Source organism: Thamnophis sirtalis, unplaced genomic scaffold, assembly GCF_051295495.1.
Source record: "Thamnophis sirtalis isolate CommonGarterSnake01/CBP01778 unplaced genomic scaffold, rThaSir2_p1.2 scaffold_7, whole genome shotgun sequence".
Taxonomy (NCBI): Eukaryota; Metazoa; Chordata; class Lepidosauria; order Squamata; family Natricidae; genus Thamnophis; species Thamnophis sirtalis.
The window spans coordinates 11,327,985-11,348,474 of record NW_028261387.1 but is presented as its reverse complement, the minus strand read 5'-3'; the positions used below and the strand labels follow the sequence as shown (position 1 = coordinate 11,348,474).

General features: G+C 41.4%; 1 protein-coding gene across 1 annotated transcript in view; it reads left to right on the top strand.

The window, feature by feature from the left end:
• RPAP2 (RNA polymerase II associated protein 2) overlaps nucleotides 1-20,490 on the top strand; it is a 58,050-nt gene that overhangs the window by 16,204 nt on the left and 21,356 nt on the right. The window contains exons 8-11 of the mRNA XM_087719309.1: nucleotides 583-1,513; nucleotides 3,552-3,646; nucleotides 4,272-4,352; nucleotides 13,194-13,262. Coding sequence (XP_087575435.1) covers nucleotides 583-1,513; nucleotides 3,552-3,646; nucleotides 4,272-4,352; nucleotides 13,194-13,262 — 1,176 coding nt within the window. The remainder of the gene's footprint in view (nucleotides 1-582; nucleotides 1,514-3,551; nucleotides 3,647-4,271; nucleotides 4,353-13,193; nucleotides 13,263-20,490) is intronic.

Here is a 20,490-nt window from a genome sequence, read left to right as displayed (position 1 = left end):
GCTTCTTTAAAGCAGACCTTTTATTTATTACCGTTTTTGCATATCTTATTGTCATTTTTTTTTATTTTTTCCCTTTAGTATATTTTATTTTCATTTTCATACACTCACATGTATACCCCATACAGTATTAAACAGTAATTGCATCAATTCCTCTTGTCGACAATGCCCCAGGAAATAAAAGCCCAATATACCCCTTCCATCCTCCATACACCTCTTTCTTCCACCACCCTCCAACTTTCTATCTTCCCTCCATCATTCCCCTCTACCCTACTTCCCCTCACCCTCTACCACTCCTCTCTCCAGATCCGCTCCCCCCCTTCCCTTTCGCCTTCCCCCCCACCCTCTCTCCCATCCCTCTCTACCCATCTTTCTTCTTTCCTCCTCCTCCTCCCCTCGGTGTATTTCCATTATATGTTAATGTATTTGGCTTATCCTATTTTTAAAGAAAAATTAGAGAAAAACAGTATACATGTGAAGTCACATTGCACTGAGATCTAACACATCGTGTCTAACCTAATATATGTCCCTCCCTCTCCCCCCCGACCCCCCTCCTCTTATTGTCATTTTTATTTGTATTGACAGTGGCTACTATGGGAAGGAAATAAAATTAGTCAGCGAAAGAATTGAAGCCTTAGACATTGAAAACCCTACTCCTGCAGAAATCCATCACGACTCTAACTCAGGCAGTGAAAGCAACAGTGATGCTGAGCAGGAGTTTGTTTCCTCTGTTCTACAAGAGAATCTCTCAAATACAGAGAAATTGGCCGGGAAACCCCTCAAAAGCATCCTCAAAAAAAGCCCCACCAAGAGAGCCAAGCCTCAACTCTTCACCCCAGAAGAGACGGTTGATGAGACTTCAGCCCAACTAAACCAAGGCAGATCACATGTTCTACAAGAAGAGGGTGGCTTTCCTGGTACTATTCAGGGGGAAGAACATTGCCATTCTCCGGACGTTCTTGAAAATGTGCAGGTCTCTGAAAATCTTGGAAATAGCCCTAGATGCTCGCAGGTAGTGTTTCTGGGAGTGAGCCAAAAAGGAGCAGACCAATTTAAAAGGTTAATTGCTAAATCAAAACTGACTGACAGAGGTCCAGCAGACTCCCTTGTGGCCAAAGATAGCTTGTTAGAGAGCCTCTGGCAGACATTTACTGAATGGAGAAGTGAAGAGACACTAAAGCTTCTCCATGGCTCTTGCAGCACCCCCGGTTATCTACTGCAGCACACCCAGCCACAGGACTCTGGGAAGGAATATCTTGATGAAGATGATTTGGAAAATGCTAGTAGCAGTGAAGCTCTACCCCAAGAACACACTTTAAACAGCCTAGATCAGTCTTTGCCTTTCCGGGACCCCGGGACAGCTGCCAAACCTTTACCCAGCTTTGAAAAATTGAAAAAAGAGACATTACAGTTGGAGTTAAAGGTGAGCGAATTTTACAAAGGAAAGTTCACCGTCACCGAAGAGGAGGATTTGGCAATGCAATCAGAAAGGGAACAGCAGAATGGGAAGTCTCAAGTAAGTATCCTGAAAATAAAGGAAGTGGTTATAATGTCAACCTTCAGGTGTTGGGGCCAAGCTGAATGGAGTTCCTCCCTGGAGGAATACAATATGAATCTCGGTTCTGGTTACCTCTTGTTGTTTTCAATTGTATTTTGAGAGTTGGGGGTTGGTTTACTGATTGTATGCTGCTCAAATTGAGCTTGAAGTGGTAATGCAGATTTTTAAAAATATTTTTATCCCATCTTTATCTTTATCCAACCTTTAATATTTGTATAAATAACAAGGTATTTATAAAAGAAACGAAGAAGGCACTTAATACTCCATCCTTCTCTTATTTTCACCACCACAAGAACCCTATGAGCTGGGTTGGGCTAAGAAACAAATGACTGGCCCAAAGTCACCCAGCCGGCTTTCATGTCTAAGGCAGGACTAGAACTCACCGTCTCCTGGTTTCCAGGCAAACACCTTAACTGGTAGATCAAACTGGCTTTTGTTTTTATTTAATTTTTATTTTTCCAAGAATAGCAGCAAGTTCATGAATTCTGGAAGGATCCCATATAAAAAGCTTTTTTGTTTGCCATTGTTGAAGTAAATTATTTTATCTCACAATTATTCAGTGTCTTCTATATTCATTTTGGTTTATAATTTATCAAAGGCAAAGGCATTTTGCCACCAGAGATACCATTTTAACCTACTGTATTTTTCAGAGTATAAGATGCTCCGAAGTATAAGACACATGTAGCTTTTGGGATGGAAAACAAGGGGGAAAAATCTGCCTCTGCCTCCCAGCAATTTGTGTCCTTGCAACAAACAGCCTGTTTCAGTTTCAGTTCAGCCTGATTGGCACCTGATTGTCAGGCCTCCCTACGATCAGCTGTTTCAGGCTGCAGGGATTGCTATAGCCCCATGATGGCAATAGCAGTTAGATTTATATACCACTTCATAGGGCTTTCAGCCCTCTCTAAGCGGTTTACAGAGTCAGCATATTGCCCCAACAACAATCTGGGTCCTCATTTTACCCACCTCGGAAGGATGGAAGGCTGAGTCAACCCTGAGCCGGTGAGATTTGAACAGCCGAACTGCAGAACTGCAGTCAGCTGAAGTAGCCTGCAGTGCTGCATTTAACCACTGCGCCACCTCGGCTTCTTGGCGAAGTGGCACTTGGAGCCCTTTCGTCTGGCATGTGTAGAGTCGGCCGTTCCTATTCCAGGTTTTTGGCGTGCATGCACACGCAACGATCAGCTGGCTTTTCTGCGTGCAGCAATGCTGGAAACTGGAATAGCTGGTCTTCCATTTTTCGGCATGGACATGCGCACCAGCCAGCTGATCGGCATATGTGCATGCGTGCCAGTAACCGGAAAACTATGTGGCTGGTGGCCGGCATATGAGCGCCGGAAACCAGAAGTTCATTTTGCAGCATGCGCATGCCCCCTGGCCATCTCCTCTTCCAGGTTGTGACAGCAAAGAGCCACGCGTGTGCTCCCTTTTTGGCACTCAGTGCCGAAAAGGTTCGCCATCACTACCATAGCCTATTGCCCCCTCCGCACACCCCATTTTCAGCCTCTGCATCCCATTTTAAGCCTCCGCAAGTCCCATTTTTGACCTCCGCACCCCCCATTTTCTGCTGGTTTCAGGCAGCAGGGATTGGAGTGGATGGATAATGAGGCACGTGGAGGCCAAAAACGGGGCATGCAGAGGCCAAAAATAGGATGTGCACAGAGGTGGCAATAGGCAATGGCAATCCCTGCAGTATGAAACAGCTGATCATCAGGAGGCCGATCCAACCGATAATCAGCTGCTTGTGTTCAGACTGTGCTGAAACTGAAACAGGCTGCTCGCAGTTTGCTGCAAGGAGGCAAATTGCTGGGTGGCAGAGGTCAAAGGGTGGAGGCCGGTGGGTGGGCAAGGCTACATTTGGTGTATAAGACGCACTCACATTTTTACCCACTTTTAGGGGGGTAAATGTGTCTTATGCTCAAAAAATACACTATTTGTTATAGTCTTTTCAATGTTATATTCTCTGTCATAGTTGTGCCGTTTTTACATTATCTAGGACAATGAGCAGTGGGCTCCCATTTTGCCACTTGTAGATTCTAAAGCACAGCAGCAGATACGGACACGGATTGTGCTTGAAAAGCTACAAAAAGCGTAAGCATCTTTTTGCATCAGCTGTTGATATATATACATTCAAAAAACTAAATATACAGAAACAGGTAACTTGGAAGGGATAATATGCTTCAGAGCCATTAATTGTAATGTCATCAACCTGTCTTAAAAACATTTTTAACCACTGTAAATTGAAACCATGGTTTGTTTAATAAATCCTTGTTAATGCCATATGCAACCATGAACATGTGTTGATGTTTTGCTAATCAAGCTGTTAATTTCTGCAGATTAGATTTAAATCCTGGATTGTTTCTCTTTGTTATAGCTGAATTCAAAGTCCTGATTTATTCCATGTTTGTTTTATATTCCATACATTTCTTCTGGATACTCACAAAAGAAAACAAATGTGTAATTTTGAGCATGTACAAGATAGAATTGTTCTTTGTTCAGCAAAATAATCCCTTATACATTAATCAAATGCATTAATATCTTTGTGATAGTTTGGGAGATGACAAAATGTTAAGCTTTAACTTGACATCTGGTGAAGTGTAAAGGAAATATGATTAATGACTTATAGATGAAAGTTTTCATTTGGAATTTAAGCAAAGTACATATTCTAATACTTAACTAAGTTTGTTTTGTTTTTCTCTCTCCCTCCGTGTTTCAGATTGCCTGCTGTTTTGGGCCCTCTTAAGATTCCTTTTGGTGATGTTTATAGTGAACTGAGAAATCTTGTAAAGACATTTAGGTAAATATAAAATAATATAAAAGAATCTCAAGGTTTAACATTAAGCAATGATAGGCTGATGCTTACTAAAGAGTGATGTACTATGTGTCAGCGTTCCAAATACCATGCAGAATTAAATCAGAGTCGAAGGCAAAACTATGCTTAAAGTTCCAATTTAATAAGACAGGCATGTTGGCATCGTGCTGTGGGATTCCAACTCTGGAAGTTACATCAGAATCCCACCCAGTTAAAAGTTCATGATCTTGTCCCCACACCCACAGTCCACACATGGTCCAATCTTCTTCTTCCACGCTGGGGTCTCCAGCCACCTGCTTCCAGTCAGGTATAAAAGTGCGGAGACAAAGGATGGCCTTGGCTTCTAGTAAAGAATGAAAATAATGCATTCCCCAATCCTACTCCTTCTATTCCCCCCTCCCATCGACTGTACTTAAAGAAACAGCATAATGAAATAAGAGAAAGTGTGGCAGGCCAAAATTCTAAAAGGAATATAAATGCAGGCCCGACACTATGAGAATTTGACTGAAGAATTAGAATCCTACAATTCAATAACAGATCACGTTGTCTGACCAATTTTCTTAAGGCAGCATAGCTTGAAATTAAACATAATATTTCTAATTTTTTTTATCTAGTACATAGAAAATTTTGTGCTGTTAGTGATGTGCAGTACAAATTCTGGCTTTACAAAGCAAAGTTTAGTATCTTGAGAATTGTCTCATGTTTCATTCTATATTTTAAAATATTTACTTGATAGTTCTGGGCTCCACAGAATATAACAGAGCTGGAAAAAGTGCGGAGAAGGTTTTGAATTGCCCTCTATAAGAAAAGACTAGAAGGGTTTGGCCACGTTAACTTGAAAGTAGGTGATAGAGGACTAACAATTCTGCTTGTCTGGTCCTCTAGTTGTTCAGATTTCTTCTTTCACTAGTGACCTGCTTGCCTGCAACAGTACATTTCTCCTGCCTCCCCTGGGAAAGACTGGCATGTTAGTCTTTATGAAGTGATTAAGTTAAAAACTGTAGCAACCATTTGCTAAAGAAAGAGAAAGAAAAGAATAAATTGGAGTGGAGAAGATGGATTGACTATACTCACAATAAATATGGGACTAAGAAATTCCAGATAGGTTATGACTGAAGAAACAAGGAATGGTATAATCTGTTTAGAGCTAGCCGAGCAAAGAGGAGTTAAAACTCAAATGAAAGATGATATTAACTTTTTTAAAGTTTATTTTAGAATATCTTTGTTAAAGATCTATACCCTGTATTGGTTCTGGAAAGTCGGAGGGGGGGAAAGGTTGGGGGGGTTGGGTGGGGAGGGTAGGGGGAGGGAAATAAACATTTGTAAAAGTTTTTTTTCAAAATTTTCAATTAAAAAAAAAGAAAGAGAAAGAAAAATTAAACTATCCTGTCTATTGAACAGGAAAATAAAATTTAAAAAGAATTAGATCTGGAAAACTTCAGATGAAATTCAAGAAAAGTCCTGTTGTATGACATGAAACACATGGTCATTTCTGGAAGAATGGAGAGGCTAGAATGGAGACTGGAGGGGGGGAAGCGTTTCAGCCTTAAAACATAACGTGTTAAAAAAAAAGCACGTGGTAAACTCAGCAGCAGCAATTTTCAGCTCCATCAGTTTTTTAAAGGAGCACAAAATTTCATCTTCTGATCTGCACCATTTCGTTCAGTCACTACGGCTGGAAAGTACACTAAAGAGTTCTCTGGAGACATTATAGGATAGTTATAGTTCTTTAACCAAGTCCCTGAGTGCCTGTATGCTTTTGTTACACAAACTGAGATGTCAAATAATCTCCAGGGTTGTCTAGAGTGTTCTGCTGGAAAAATGATGTGGAAGGGTTGGGGGGGGGGGGGGGAGACAACATTGAAATCCAGGCTGAATACAGAAGTTGGCAAATGTGATTTCGGTTGATGCTATTTAAATGCATTTAAATACTTATAAATGCTATTGGAAGGGACAGACTTTTGGGATCAAACTATGTTTTTCTGGTTAAAGATTTAATTTGCATGAAATTTTAATTGGGAAGTGGGATGATCGCTTTGCTGCAGTAAACCATGGATTGACGTTATGTATTCACTGAGACAGAACTGTCAATATTTAAACCTTACAAGTACTTTATTAACATACTTCTTTTAGGTGTTGACTGCCTAGTTGATTGAATTAGCATATCTGCCTTGGGAAAGGGCGTGTTTCTGTGCTCATTCATGCCTTTTCCAATGTGGCCTCCTTGGCATCCTTCAAATATATTGCATTACAGTTCCCAGAATTCCCAACAGATTGACCAGGGGTCACTTTGAATGAGAATTCTAGGGGTAATTCTGTAATTCAACCCAGCTACAGAACATTTTGTTGGAGAAGTGGTCCAAATCTTCTCCCTTTTCAGATTTGAACAAAGCTTTGTTTAAAGTATTTATATTCTGCTTTTCTCCATGATAGACCACAGATTGTTGGCAAAGAAAATCTAAATGCATAATAAGATTCTTTGAAAGACAATGTAGTTTTATGGGTCCTGAAGAAATGATGAAAAAGTACACCCCTTCAATTGTAGATTAGCATTCTTCAATCAGTAATCTTAGCCTACAACTTCCATTATTTACAGCCTGCACAGTTGGTGATAGTTTGGTTTCTGATTGATAAGAGTATGGTATCTCTAAGGCAGTGGTAGTCAACCTGGTTCCTACCACCCAATAGTGGGCGTTCCAGCTTTCATGGTGGGCGGTAGAGGTTTGCTATAACTCTGCTTTATAAATTTTATAAAGTAAAGTTACTTCTCTATTTTATAAATCACCATTAATATGGAACCGGTGGGTGGTTAATTTTTTTTACTACTAACAGAGATACAAAAGTGGGCGGTAGACGCTTACGGGCTCTGGGAAGTCGGGGGGGGGGGGAAGGGAGGTGGGCTGTTAGGGGGGAGGGGGGATATATAGTATGTGCAAGATTTTAAAGCAACGTGACGGCACTTGTGTACTGTTGCTCTTTAATTCCACTGTAAAAATAGGACAAGCTGAATATATTAATAGATTGTAGGAATACACCGAAGGGAGGAGTAGAGGGATAGAAGAAAGAGGGGTAGCGAGGGTGGGAGAGAGGACTGGAGGGAGGGGGAGAAGGAGGGAGTGTATCGGGAGAGAGGAGTGGTAGAGGGGGAGGGGAAGTAGGGTAGAGGGGAATGATGGAGGGAAGATGGAAAGTTGGAGGGGGGTGAAAGAAAGGGTGTATGGAGGGTCGAAGAGGTACATTGGGTCTCTATTTTGGGGGGTTTTGTTGACAAGAGGAATGGCTGTGTTTATTGTTTAATGTTATATGGCCCCGGTTATGCACAGTATATATGTGACTGTACGAAAATGAAATGGAAAATAAAAACACATTTACAGCAAAAGTGGGCGGTAGATATAAAAAAGTTGACTACCCCTGCTCTAAGGCATCAATAAAGACAGGTTGCATTAGATAATGCTGCTGTTATGTTATGGGCATCGGGGCTGTTCCAACTGCTGCAACTCTTTGGAGCTCCATATTAACAACAGGAAGGAAGAGCCAGAATGCACTGCTTAGCAACAAAGTCCACGTAGCCCCAAATGTGTTTGTTTCTGGAAGGATTCTACTTTTCCTTTCAGAGCGTAAAGATCTAGTAGGGATGGGGTAAGACAGTTGTAAGAGTGGTTCACTTTTTCCCTCGCTTTTTAGACCATATATGAACTTAGTGCAAAAAGAGCAAAGTGTAGCAAGAGTAAAGCTCTCGGTTTCTGTTGCGCATGAACTTTATATGCAAACAAATAAATATGTTGAGATGGGGTATCTTTTCCTAGACCCAATTTATCTTACTACTTGATAAAGCTTTGATAAAGTCAATCAGCATATGCAAAACGAAAAGGAGCTCCATCACCTCAAACATTTTTTTCTTGATGTGTTTTCATTTTTGGCATAGTTTGGAAACTTCCAAGAACATTCCATACACCCTCACATTTTGTGTCTTTCACTTTTTACATATTAAAAAAATGTGTTTTTATCTGACGTAACAAGAACACATACATTTCTAAAATTGGTAGATTTTTTTTTCATTTTCAATACAGATAGTCTTTTACTTATGACCACAAGAATTTATGTTGTCAAATGAGAAATTGTTGTGCATTTCGCCCCATTTTACGACTTTTCTTGCCACGTTTATTAAGCGAATCACTGCAGTTGTTAAATTAGTAACACAGTTGTTACTAAGTTAGTAAATTTAAATTAGTAACACATTTGTTAAGTGAATCTGGTTTCCACGTTGACTTTGCTTGTCAGAAGGGGATCACGTGATGCTGGGACAATGCAACGGTCATAAATATGAGCCAGTTGTCAAGCATCTGAATGTAAATCTCATGACCATAGAGATGCTTCAACAGTCCTAAGTGTGAAAAATGGTCATAAGCAACTTCTTTCGGTGGTGTTGTAACTTTGAATGGTCACTAAATGAACTGTTGTAAGTTGAGGACTATCTGTATTGTGGACTTGTTCTAAAAAAGCATTATCTGCAGATAAGAGGTGGGAGTACTGTAGTGAACCCGTTCTGCATAGCTCCTGACCAATTCTTTTTCTCTTTTGAAACCTCAGCTTCAACACACCTTATTTTTCAAAGGTGATTGCCCTCTCTCTTTTGCTGATTATCTAAGGCAGTGGTTCTCAACCTGTGGGTCGGGACCCCTTTGGGGGTTGAATGACCCTTTCACAGGGGTCGCTTAAGACCATCGGAAAACACATATTTTCAAAAAAATATGGAAAACAGTTCACCGACAAATGTGCTCTGACAGAACCGCGCTGACAAAACCGTGATGGACAAATGAGCGCCGTCAAAATCGCTAATTGGCTTTTGACAAAATCACGACGACAAATGTGCGACGACAAAATCGCGTCATCAACAAACTATAGATAGCCCAGTGAGTGTGCTGGGCCTTTAACATAGTGGGATGCGTATACATACGTTATAACCCTAACCCTAATTTTTTTTCGATTTTATTGTGCTTGTCATCGCGCTTTTGTCGGTGCAATTTTGATGTTGCGAATTTGTGGGTGCGATTTTGACATCGCGTTTTAATCGGCGCCATTTTGTCGGCGCGCATATGTCTATCGCGCAATTGTCGGGTCCCGATGGAAAACATAAAATAATTTTATGTTTAGGGGTCACCACAACATGAGGAACTGTATTAAAGGGTCGTGGCATTAGGAAGGTTGAGATTCACTGATCTAAGGTTTCATGTTTGTGGGTCATTTGCTTCAGGCAATCAGGGATTTTGTAGGATGACCGGGCAAACTTCATCCGGGACAGAAATTGTAGCCAAAAAGCTTTTGACCAGGGAGTCCTAACTGCTTCTCCAGCCTAGTGATAGCTTAGCTCACTATCTGCTTCTGTATTCAGTTCCACTGAGCACATTATTGATGTCTCCGGGCTTCCTCTGCTATAAGTACCATATTGATGACAACAACTAGTGTTGAGACCTTGCCAATCAATACTGACATTTAATAAGAGTTAATTGACACAAACAACCACTTCTTGGAGTTGGAACACAACAACGATTCCTTCTTGATCCATGATCAGTAATGGCTCCCCTTGTAGGGCATTGAAACAAAGGTGCTTTCCTCTCTCCTGTCTGACAGAGTTCTCCCCAGTGATTTGAGGCCTGTCTCTTCCACTGCATCTCATCAGGGCAGCTTAACTGGAAAGTTACATATGAATTGCCTGTCAGGATGATTCTGTCAGGCATCTTGTCTTAAGTGTTTACTCCTGTCATCAGTGTTTAATCTAGACCTTCATCCTTTGTTTCTGTCAGTAACTCACAAACTCAATAGAGCAGTTTAGCAAGTGCCAACTATGTAAGCTGCATAGAGAGCAGATCGCTTTATCTCTTTTAAAGATTCATGCAAATCCTCTTTAGTCCAGGGTCTGAAACTGCAGATAGAATAGTTGATTTCATCGCTTCGGTATAGAAGAGCAAGAATGTTATAACTAAGGATTCCCTACTGCGCAGAGGAGAGGTGGGGATGGGAAATATAAGGATTAAATCTCAATTGTAATGTCAGGATGGTATCAATTTAGCAGGTTATTATTTATTGCAATCCTGCTAATTTTATTATGTTTGCAACCTGGTAAAAAGTAGGATGGCATTTGAGGTTGCTGTTACAGATATAAGTGTCAGTAGGAACCGTTAATGCAATTCTTAAAAAGCTATGGTTGTTCATGTCCTGTGCTATGCTGCTTTTTAAAAATCAACTTAACTGAATTCCATAAAAGACACATAAATAGCAATAGCAGTTAGACTTATATACCGCTTCATAGGGCTTTCAGCCCTCTCTAAGCGGTTTACAGAGTCAGCATATTGCCCCCAACAACAATCCGGGTCCTCATTTTACCCACCTCGGAAGGATGGAAGGCTGAGTCAACCCTGAGCCGGTGAGATTTGAACAGGCGAACTGCAGAACTGCAGTCAGCTGAAATAGCCTGCAGTGCTGCATTTAACCACTGCGCCACCTCAGCTCTTATGAGGTATCCTATTGTGCTACATCACACCTAAACAATGTGTTTTTTGTTTGTTTTGTTTTGCCTTTATTTGTATGCTGCCCTTTTCCCTGGGGGGACTCAGGGCGGCTCACAATTCAAAAGAAGGAGTGGGAGAAGACAAACAATAGACAATACAGCATGTTAAAAACACAACAATCGCACAATTCGAGTGGGGCTACAATCTTAACCCCAGGCCAGCCGGGACAGCCAGATCTTTAAAGCGGCGCGGAAGGACTGGAGGGTGGTGAGGGTCCGAATCTCCACGGGGAGTTCGCTCCAAAGGGACGGAGCAGCCACCGAGAAGGCTCTCCTCCGGGTAGTTGCCAGTTTGCACTGGCTAGAAGATGGAATTCGGAGGAATATAAACTATATTAATACTTTAGCTATATTAAGGCTACATACGAAATATTAATTTCGGGCATTGAATTTCTTGAGAGCCACCGTGACTTGATCTCCCTTTCAACAAAAAAACTTGTTGGAGTAAGAAATCACGAGAATTCTGAAGATCTTTATCCTGAATATCTTTAGAAAATGTGAAAGTCGCCCATCACAGATACTGCACATGGAAATTCAGTATTGAATACACTTCTAGGGATTAAACCGTTTCAAATTCCGCGTATATTATATGCATTTTAATGAAGTTTCTTGGTATGCAAAGAGCCATGGTGATCCAGTGGTTAGAATGCAGTATTGCCGGCTACTTCAGCTGACTGCAATTTGACAGTTCGATTCTCACTATGCTCGAGGTTAACTCAGCCTTCCATCCTTCCAAGGTCGGTAAAATGAGGACCCAGATTGTTGGGGGCAAGATGCTGACTCTGTAACCCGCTTAGAGAGGGCTGTAAAGCATTGTGAAGCGATATATACTGTAAATCTAAGTTGTTGCTATTAGGTTATTTATGTATACCTATTATTTGGTGTTTAAACCCTATTAGAATTTTTTTTTTAATGAAAGAGCTCTTTACTATAAGTTAAACTTTTAATTTACAATATTACAACACTAAAAAAAAATAACGAGATTACCAATACATGCTCATTTTCATAAATAACTAGTATTGTTAACAAGACAATGTTCATCCACAATGCGTTTTGAAATTATTTCTTTTTGTCCCTGTCTACCTTATTGGCTTCTAGTCGCATAAGGTCTGAATGCACCAATAAGACAAAAGTCTTCCGGTTGCATACTTAATTTAGCCCAAATTCTGAAAGGTTCTTTACTTTGTTATTCTTCAAAGTAAGGATGGGGAATCTGTAGACTTCTAGATATTCCTGAACTATAGGTCCTGAACAGCATGGATAGTTTTAACATCAGTTGAGAGAACCCATGATGCTTCTATGTTCGTTCTTCTTGGCTCCTCCAGTCTATTAAGACTTCTACAAACTTTTCATCCCAAATAGAAATACACCTGGTGATTTGTGATGTTCAGCACCAACTGTTCCTCAGTTGTCTGAGCATGCATGTGGAAAGACAGAATCAAATCCTATTGAGCCATATAATTTCTTGAGCAGACATGGGCTCATTCACTGTCTCAGGCTAACTGATCTTGAAATAAAGAATGTTTTGATCAGGAGATAGGGGACAAGGAAGCAACTTTTACAGTATCTCCCTTTGCTTTGAAGGAAGACAAATGTACTCAGTAAGCACACTAAATGAATAAATACAAGTAAAGAAGGAAATTGGACACTGTAAAAAGGAAACATTTGCCTTTGAGATTTCTTCTGATATGGGGAGTGGAAAGAGAGTTCTATTTATAATCTATACAGCAACATACATTAGTCTGATCCTGCCTATAATCCTGTTTAAAGTAACTTGGTGTATATTAATATGGGACGCGGTGGTTCAGTGGCTAAGCTTGTCGATCAGAAAGGTCACCAGTTCGATGGTTCGAATCCCTAGTGCCGCATAACGGCGTGAGCTCCCGTTACTTGTCCCAGCTTCTGCCAACCTAGCAGTTCGAAAGCATGTAAAAATGCAAGTAGAAAAATAGGAACCACCTTTGGTGGGAAGGTAACAGGGTTCCGTGCGCCTTCGGCATTTAGTCATGCCGGCCACATGATCAAAGAGACGTCTTTGGACAGCGCTGGTTCTTCGGCTTTGAAACAGAGATGAGCACATATGTACGAGGGGAACCTTTATCTTTTCTTATACATCAGTACATCAGGATATAAACATAAAGAGACACATTTATATTGTTGCATTCCAGGTTTTACTGTTTGATAGCTATTGAACCATTCTGCTCTAACAATTTCAGAAATGCAAGAATTGCTAATAATGTTGGCTTTCCCCTCCCCAGGTTGACAAATACAAATATAATCCACAAAGCTCCAGTATGGACCTTAATTACCATTGTGCTGTTGTCTAGGTAAGTATTCAACTGGATTCCTTGAAATACGGTGACCCTACCTTATTCTTCCTCTTATATGAATTAGCACATTCTTAATTTACCTAATGTTGGTTTTCTTTTGATAGTAACTGAAAAAAAATACGTTGGAGTGTGACAGAACTGAAGAAATGACAAACCTATATATAATTAACATATAAAACAAAAGATGATGGCTAGTATTTGGAATATACCAACTTTCCTAGGAAATCTGACACCTGAAGAAAAGCACAGTAACTTACTATAGGCATTAACTTGAGCCTAGGCCTCCAGAACTGAAGCGCCAGACAAGTCTGCACTGTGTATTATCACCTTCAAATATATAATCAAAATACCTTGCAACTTACTGCTTACACATGATTGCAAAATTAGAACTAATCAGTTGAGAACAAAATTGGATTGAAGCCAATTGGTTGTAATGTCTGCAGGGGAGTCGGAACAGGCAAGATGGTAGTTGTGACTGTGCAACTCAAGCCCTGATCCTTTTGTATGCACATTGACCTCATACACCGGTATTAATTACACCACTATACATGCTATCTTGCCTATTTTGACACCTCCTGTCCCCACACAAAAGAAGCACACACAGTGCTCTAGCACAGCCGCCTTTTGAGCCCCAGGGACCGGTTCCGTGGAGAGAGGTTTTTCTGTGGACCGGAGGGGGCATGGTTTCGCGAGCTACCTGCATTCCACAGATGGGGCTTCGCTTGTTTCCGTGGCCCAGTTTCTGGCATGCTGTGGACTGGTGCCGGTCCACAGATCGGGGGTTGAGGATCCGTGATCTAGCAAAGCCATTCCGCTCTAATAGCAGAATTAGAGGAAATTTAAATAGCAGTTGTGTTTTTGCCTGCCTTGAACTACATAATAAGAGATGCGGGTGCAGAAAGCATAACAAAAGTATTCTTCTTCCTTTTTACAGATTGCACCCATAACTTTAAATATTGGGGGGGGGGAAGGTTTCTGAGAATCAAAAAGCATTTTGTAAAATCTTAGAATTCATTCATCTTCTGCCACATTCCTCCCTTAAACCAATAAGATCTCACAGGATGGGCCTTCTCCGGGTGCCTTCAGCGGGACAATGCCGGCTGGCGACGCCTAGGAGTAGGGCCTTCTCTGTTGCCGCTCCGGCCCTATGGAATGAGCTGCCCCCAGAGATCCGGGCCCTACCCACTCTCATGGCCTTCCGCAAAGGTATTAAAACCTGGCTTTTCCGGCAGGCCTGGGGCTGTTGACCTCTTGACTGAAGTCCAGCCCTCCTCTGATTGGGTGTATGTTGTGCTTCTTTTTAACTTTGTTGTGTCCGATTGTTTTTAAATTCTTTTTCAATATTTTCATTTCTGTAAGCCGCCCGGAGTCGTTCGGGATTGGGCGGCCTAGAAATTCAAAATTACTTTTTTTCCATTAAGAATTATTGTTAGATTTTTATAGGATAGAAAACATCAAATAATCATTGTCCAGTTGTCAGTTCAAACTACAAGATAGCAAAAAAATATTTTAGAAATTCCTTACTGCTGTAATATTGATTTTCCTCCTTTAAGAATTGCATGAACCAATGAAATCTATAGAATAGTGGGCCAGCCATTCATATATCAAGAAATGTATCAAACTCCTTGCGTCCCTAGAACTGCACTTACTTTGATCTTGCTTTAGTCTGACACATTTTTCTGCCTTTTTTTATCCCAGGAAAGGCAATACTAGTGGGCATTAGAGCAGGCTTCAATGAGCCTTACATCAGTGTCACCCTAGCTGGATATTGCTCAAATGATTCATTAAATCAGAACACAGAAAATAACTTTACTTGAATGCCTTGATATAAATTTTTTATCAGCTGTAAGAACAAATCTTTTGTCTCTTTTTCTGTACACTTTTCTGATTGAGTTTCTAATGTGCGAAACAGATCCTATGAATTTTTCAAGTACGTCTTCGGTTAATAAAAGAGTGCTGGATTTCTTCAGAAATATGTAGTATGTCTTGGTGATGAATTGTAAATGCTTTAAACGACTACCCTTCCTAAGGACAGATAACCCTTGTTGCCATATTAATGAATTAAAAGCAGTATTGGCTTGCTGGAGCTTTCTCTGTGTAGCAAAGGCAGCAATGCTAAATAAGCAGTGCAGTATGTTAAACTACAACTAGGCAAATATTTTTGTATCCGGAGTTTTTCTTAAGAATGTTAAGAGATGGAGTACACGGAAATTAACCTATTTTTATCTCCAATTCAAATTTGTGTCTAATAAATAGAATAAGAAACAATATTGGTCCACAGTGACCTAGTGAACTGGAGGACTAAGTATGGAGTTGGTTGGCTCATATTGTGTTGGGTATTTTTTTATTGAATGGATAAAATTTTTCTTCATTTTTCTAGTATCAGTTCTAAAGTACTTTCAATGTAATCCTCAACAAGATTGTATATGTTTCTTATACAATAAAGTAAATATCCTTGAGCCACTAACTAGCCATTCGCAACTAAGAGGAATGCTGTTAGAACTGGTTTTCGATACAGAACTGATAGAGGTAAGAGAGAATATATAATTTAGGAAGGGAAACTAGCAAGACGGTTCCAGTGCGATCAGAGTATATGTAGTAAATAACAAAAATCCAACCTTGCTCTTATGGATGGCATGTTAAATAAGATCCACTTGCCAGGAAAAGGTACAGTTTTTATTAGTTTTTAGTTTTATTAAACATTTATAGGCCGCCCTTTTCCCTGAGGGGACTCAGGGCGGCTTACAATAATAGGGGAGGGGAGTGCAGGACAAAACACAAAAGAAAATGTGAGTAAAAATAATTAGCGGTAAAAACACAACATTCATTCAACATTCGGGAGGGGCGAGAGTAGAGTCTTATCCCCAGGCCTGACGGGATAGCCAGATCTTGAGGACTGTGCGGAAGGCCTGGACGGTGGTGAGGGTGCGGATCTCCACGGGGAGATTGTTCCATAGCGTCGGAGCTGCAACTGAGAAGGCTCTCCTCCGCGTAGTCGCCAGTCGGCACTGACTGGCGGATGGAACAGAGATAATTGATGGCTTATTCACGAAGTAAATAAATGAATCAGCCATCCATACAATCAGGGCCATCAATACAGGTGGTCCTTGACTTACAACCACAATTAAGCTCCAAATTTATGTTGCTAAGCGAGACATTTGTTAAGTGAGTTTTGCTGCATTTTACAACCTTTCTTGCTCCAGTTGATAAGCGAAGCACTGCAGTGTTTCAAGTTAGTAACATGGTTGTTAAGTGAATCTGGCTTCCCTGTTGAGTTTGCTTGTCAAAAGGTCTCAATAAGTGATCATGTGACTCTGGGGCATAAAGATGAGTCAGTTGCCAAGTGTTTGAATTTTAACCAGGTGACCAGAGGGATGCTGCAATGGTCATAAGTGTGAAAAACAGTCATAAGTCACTTTTTCCAGTGCCGTTGTAACTTTGAATGGTCACTAAGTAAGCTATTGTAAGTCGAGGACTACCTGTACCACATGTTTCACTTCTCTTAACTAGGTCCATTAAGAGCCAGTTTTGGCAGTTACAGTTCTAACACATCTAAAGACCACCAAGACAGTAGAAGACAGCTAATAAAGCAGTATAGTTGTAACTCAGGGGTGCTAGTAGAGGTTTGCTCTCAGTTTATCTTCTAATGGCTTGTCCTGTCAGTGGGAGTGGTCTTTGAGGTTCTTTGGTTGGGCTGGTTATTGTTAATTTGTTTGCCAGTTCCTTGATTGGGGTATTGTTTACTTCTTGTTTGTAATGACGATGTTACCTTCAGAGGCGGTATTCAGCAGGTTCTGGCTAGTTCTGCTGGTCAGCGGAAATTTTGAGTAGTTAGGAGAACCGGCAAATACCACCTCTGACTGGCCCCGCCCCCATCTATTCTCTGCCTCTCGAGTCCCAGCTGATAGGGAGAGAATGGGGATTTTGCAATAACCTTCCCCTGGAGTGGGGTGGGAATGGAGATTTTACAGTGTCCTTATTATTATTATTATTTATTATTTTATTTATTTGTCTTGTATGCCGCCCACTCCCGGAGGACTCCGGGCGGCTCACAAAAGACAAGGGAAAGGGGGAAAACGAGACAAAGACAACATATTAAAAACAAAACCAACATTCACAATTTCCATGGAGGTAAATGCTTCTCAGCCCCCCCCCGCCCCCCAGCCTGCTGGGGTTCCACCACAAAACCGCGGACGACAAAATCACGCTCGCCGAAAGCGCGTACGTGACGTCATCACAGCGCGACGAAAACATCGCGCTGTGATCGATAAATGTAAAAATAAAGCGAAAACCTTACCCTAACCCCCCCAAACCTAACCCTAAACCTAACCCTAAACCTAACCCTAAATCTAACCCTAAACCTAACCCTTAACCTAACGCTAAACCTAATGCTAACCCTTAACCTAACGCTAAACGTAACCCTAACGCTCTAAACCTAACCCTAACCCTTAACCTAACCCTAAACCTAAACCTAAACCTAACCCTTACCTTTATGTGAATCGGCTTGCTTTAATTTTATTTTTATTTCAATTTTTAATTTTTTTCGTCGCGCTGTGATGACGTCAAATGCGCGCTTTCGTCGAGCACGCTTTTGTGGACCGCGGTTTTGACGGGTCACGGCCTGCTGGAACAGCCAGAACTTGGTGGCTTTGCGGAAGGCCGGGAGGGTAGTAAGGGTCCAGATCTCAACAGGGAGCTCGTTCCCCCGCCATGCCAACCAAGCCATGCCACACCCACCAAACCATTCCCACAGAACTGGTAGTAAACATTTTTGAATGCCACCACTGGTTACCTTGTTTGGGTAATGGAGTGTCCTCAAGAAAACAACCAAGCTCAGTGCACCAAGGTCTCCTGAAGACAGCTAAGCTGGTTCCAACAATTTACTTGCTGAAAATTATCCCCTTTCTTCATTTTTGAATGGTCTTCCAGTGTTGTATCATACTGTTAACGTGTTTATATCGTATTCACAGAATGGTTGAGGCAAATGTGAGTTATTCCCCAAAGAGCCTTTTCCCAGGACCAAATGAACATTGCTCAATACATACAAATAAAGTACAGTCTTTGGAAACACATACTAGAATTGGCAAAGGGTTGGCACTTGGCTACTGCTAGTGAATACCCCTGGCACAGTCTAATGGAAAGCTTTCAAGATAGCTCCAGAAATGTCGGTTTCATTTTATTTACCTGATCTGGCTGGTTTCCAATGAAGTGTGGTCAGCTTCATCTAACAAAGCACTTGCCTAGATTCCGCCCCCACCCTTCCCCCTTAAAAGCTTTAGTGACTTTTTAAATGTTCTGGGAGTAGTACAGTAAAGCACTGGGCTTTGGTAGTTCAACTCAAAATGCCCATGATCACTGTAGAAAACCCATAGTAAGACATGCACTTTAGAAAGATGCGTTGCACACGGAGGGACTCTAGGGGTTTGCTTTGCAGGCGTATAGCAACAGATACAGGGGAATTTGCATAGCTCTTTATATGTAATGGTGAGCCATAAAGAGCAGCTTTAGTTCCTGGAATGAAAAAGGCTCTAGTAAACCTGTTGAAAGCTTTATAAGCAGCCCTATTTGATCCAGCAGATTACAAAGATTACAAAAAAAAACGCTACCTTTTCAGGCACATTGAAAAATTAGAACTTTGTGAATGTGTAACTTACCAACAGTCAGATTTTGTTTAGAGCAATGGTCCCCAACCTTTGTGCCTTGGTGGCTGGGCCTGTCGTAGGGGGTTGGGGTGGGGGATTGAGTGGTAGGCACACGCATGCGCACAGCTCCATTGGTGCGAGCGGCGTGCATACATGCCCTCCACTCATGTGAATAAAACACTTACACTGACATGAGTGGAGTTTCCCGTGCAAGAACAAGTGCCCTCCGCTCAAGCCCCCTCCACTCGTGTGAGTGGAGCTTTGCATGGAGCACAAGGGCTCATCGCTCAGACAAGTGGAGCTTCATGCATGTGTGCTTTCCTGCTGCTCGTGCGAGTGGAGTTTCGTGCACACACACTTACTTATGTGGCCCGGTTTGAATCAGGCTATGGCCCATTAGTGGGCTGTTCTGACCCCCCTCCTCCGTCCAGGAACGAAAGCCAAAACCAATGTAAATGAGAATGTTTCTTTTAATCAGTCCAGACTCTCGTTGGCTGCAAGCCACATAAACAAGGAGATAAGCACTCTGGCAGCAAGTCCTACAAAATGTGGCAGCAATGCAAACAAACTCTGGCAGCAGTCCAGCCTGCCAGGTTTGTTTCTTGTTAATCCTTAACCTTGACTTCTGCAGAAAGGCGTGGCACAAACAGTCTATTTTATAATCAGGAGAGGATCTTAATGAGCATCAGCTGAGCATAATCACCTCTTGTAATTACGCTGTTGTTCTTGACGCCGAGTAGCCCTTCGACGGTGTGCATCCCGGAACAACTTACAGGTGTTTTCTGGATCACTCACTCTTGTCTCCTCCCCATTGGTCCAAGGCTCAGGTGCCTCCTGGTGGCCAACCAGCCTCTCTGTGCCCTGCTCAGAGTCAGAACCTTGTCCAGGGTCCTCCACATCCTCCAGGGCCGACTCATAGGGCCCCTCGCTGTCGGAGTCTGGTGGCAGCTCCAACGGCTCCTGCCGGGCCACAACAGTGGGTTTGGATTTTGCTTCTTTTCTCCAGGGAACATGGGAAACTCAATCCCATAAAATTAAATTACTGCACGGACTCTTTGACAGTGATACCTAACCTGAAGCATAGTTGTCCTTACAGAGCTTTTCCAGAAGAATCTTATAAGTATTGAAATAAATAGTTTTATGTCTTGGGATGCTTCTCAATCTAGAAAAGGATCCACAAAGTATTGAGCAATAAAATTAAAAATATATAATTCAGTAAAAATTGTTCTCTTATCCAGTGATAATGAAATTCAGTGGAATTGAATTTTCTACATTACTAAAATAAAATATTTTTAAACATAATATCTAAAAGTATTTTTTAAGTAAATCAAATATATATTGTGGTTTGTGATATTGAATGCTCTTTGGGTTTCATTTTAAAGGATACAGGTTTTTTTAGGTTGCCATATTTTTTGGAGTATAAGACGCACCGGAGTATAAGGCGCACCAAGGTTTTGAAGAGGCAAAAGCGGGCCTTCCCCCCCCCCAAAAAAAGGCATAAATAGCCTTTAGGGGGCTTGCAGAGTGCTCGGGGGGGGGGGGGAAACAAGCAAAAAACGGGCCCGTTTTTCATTTTTTTAAAA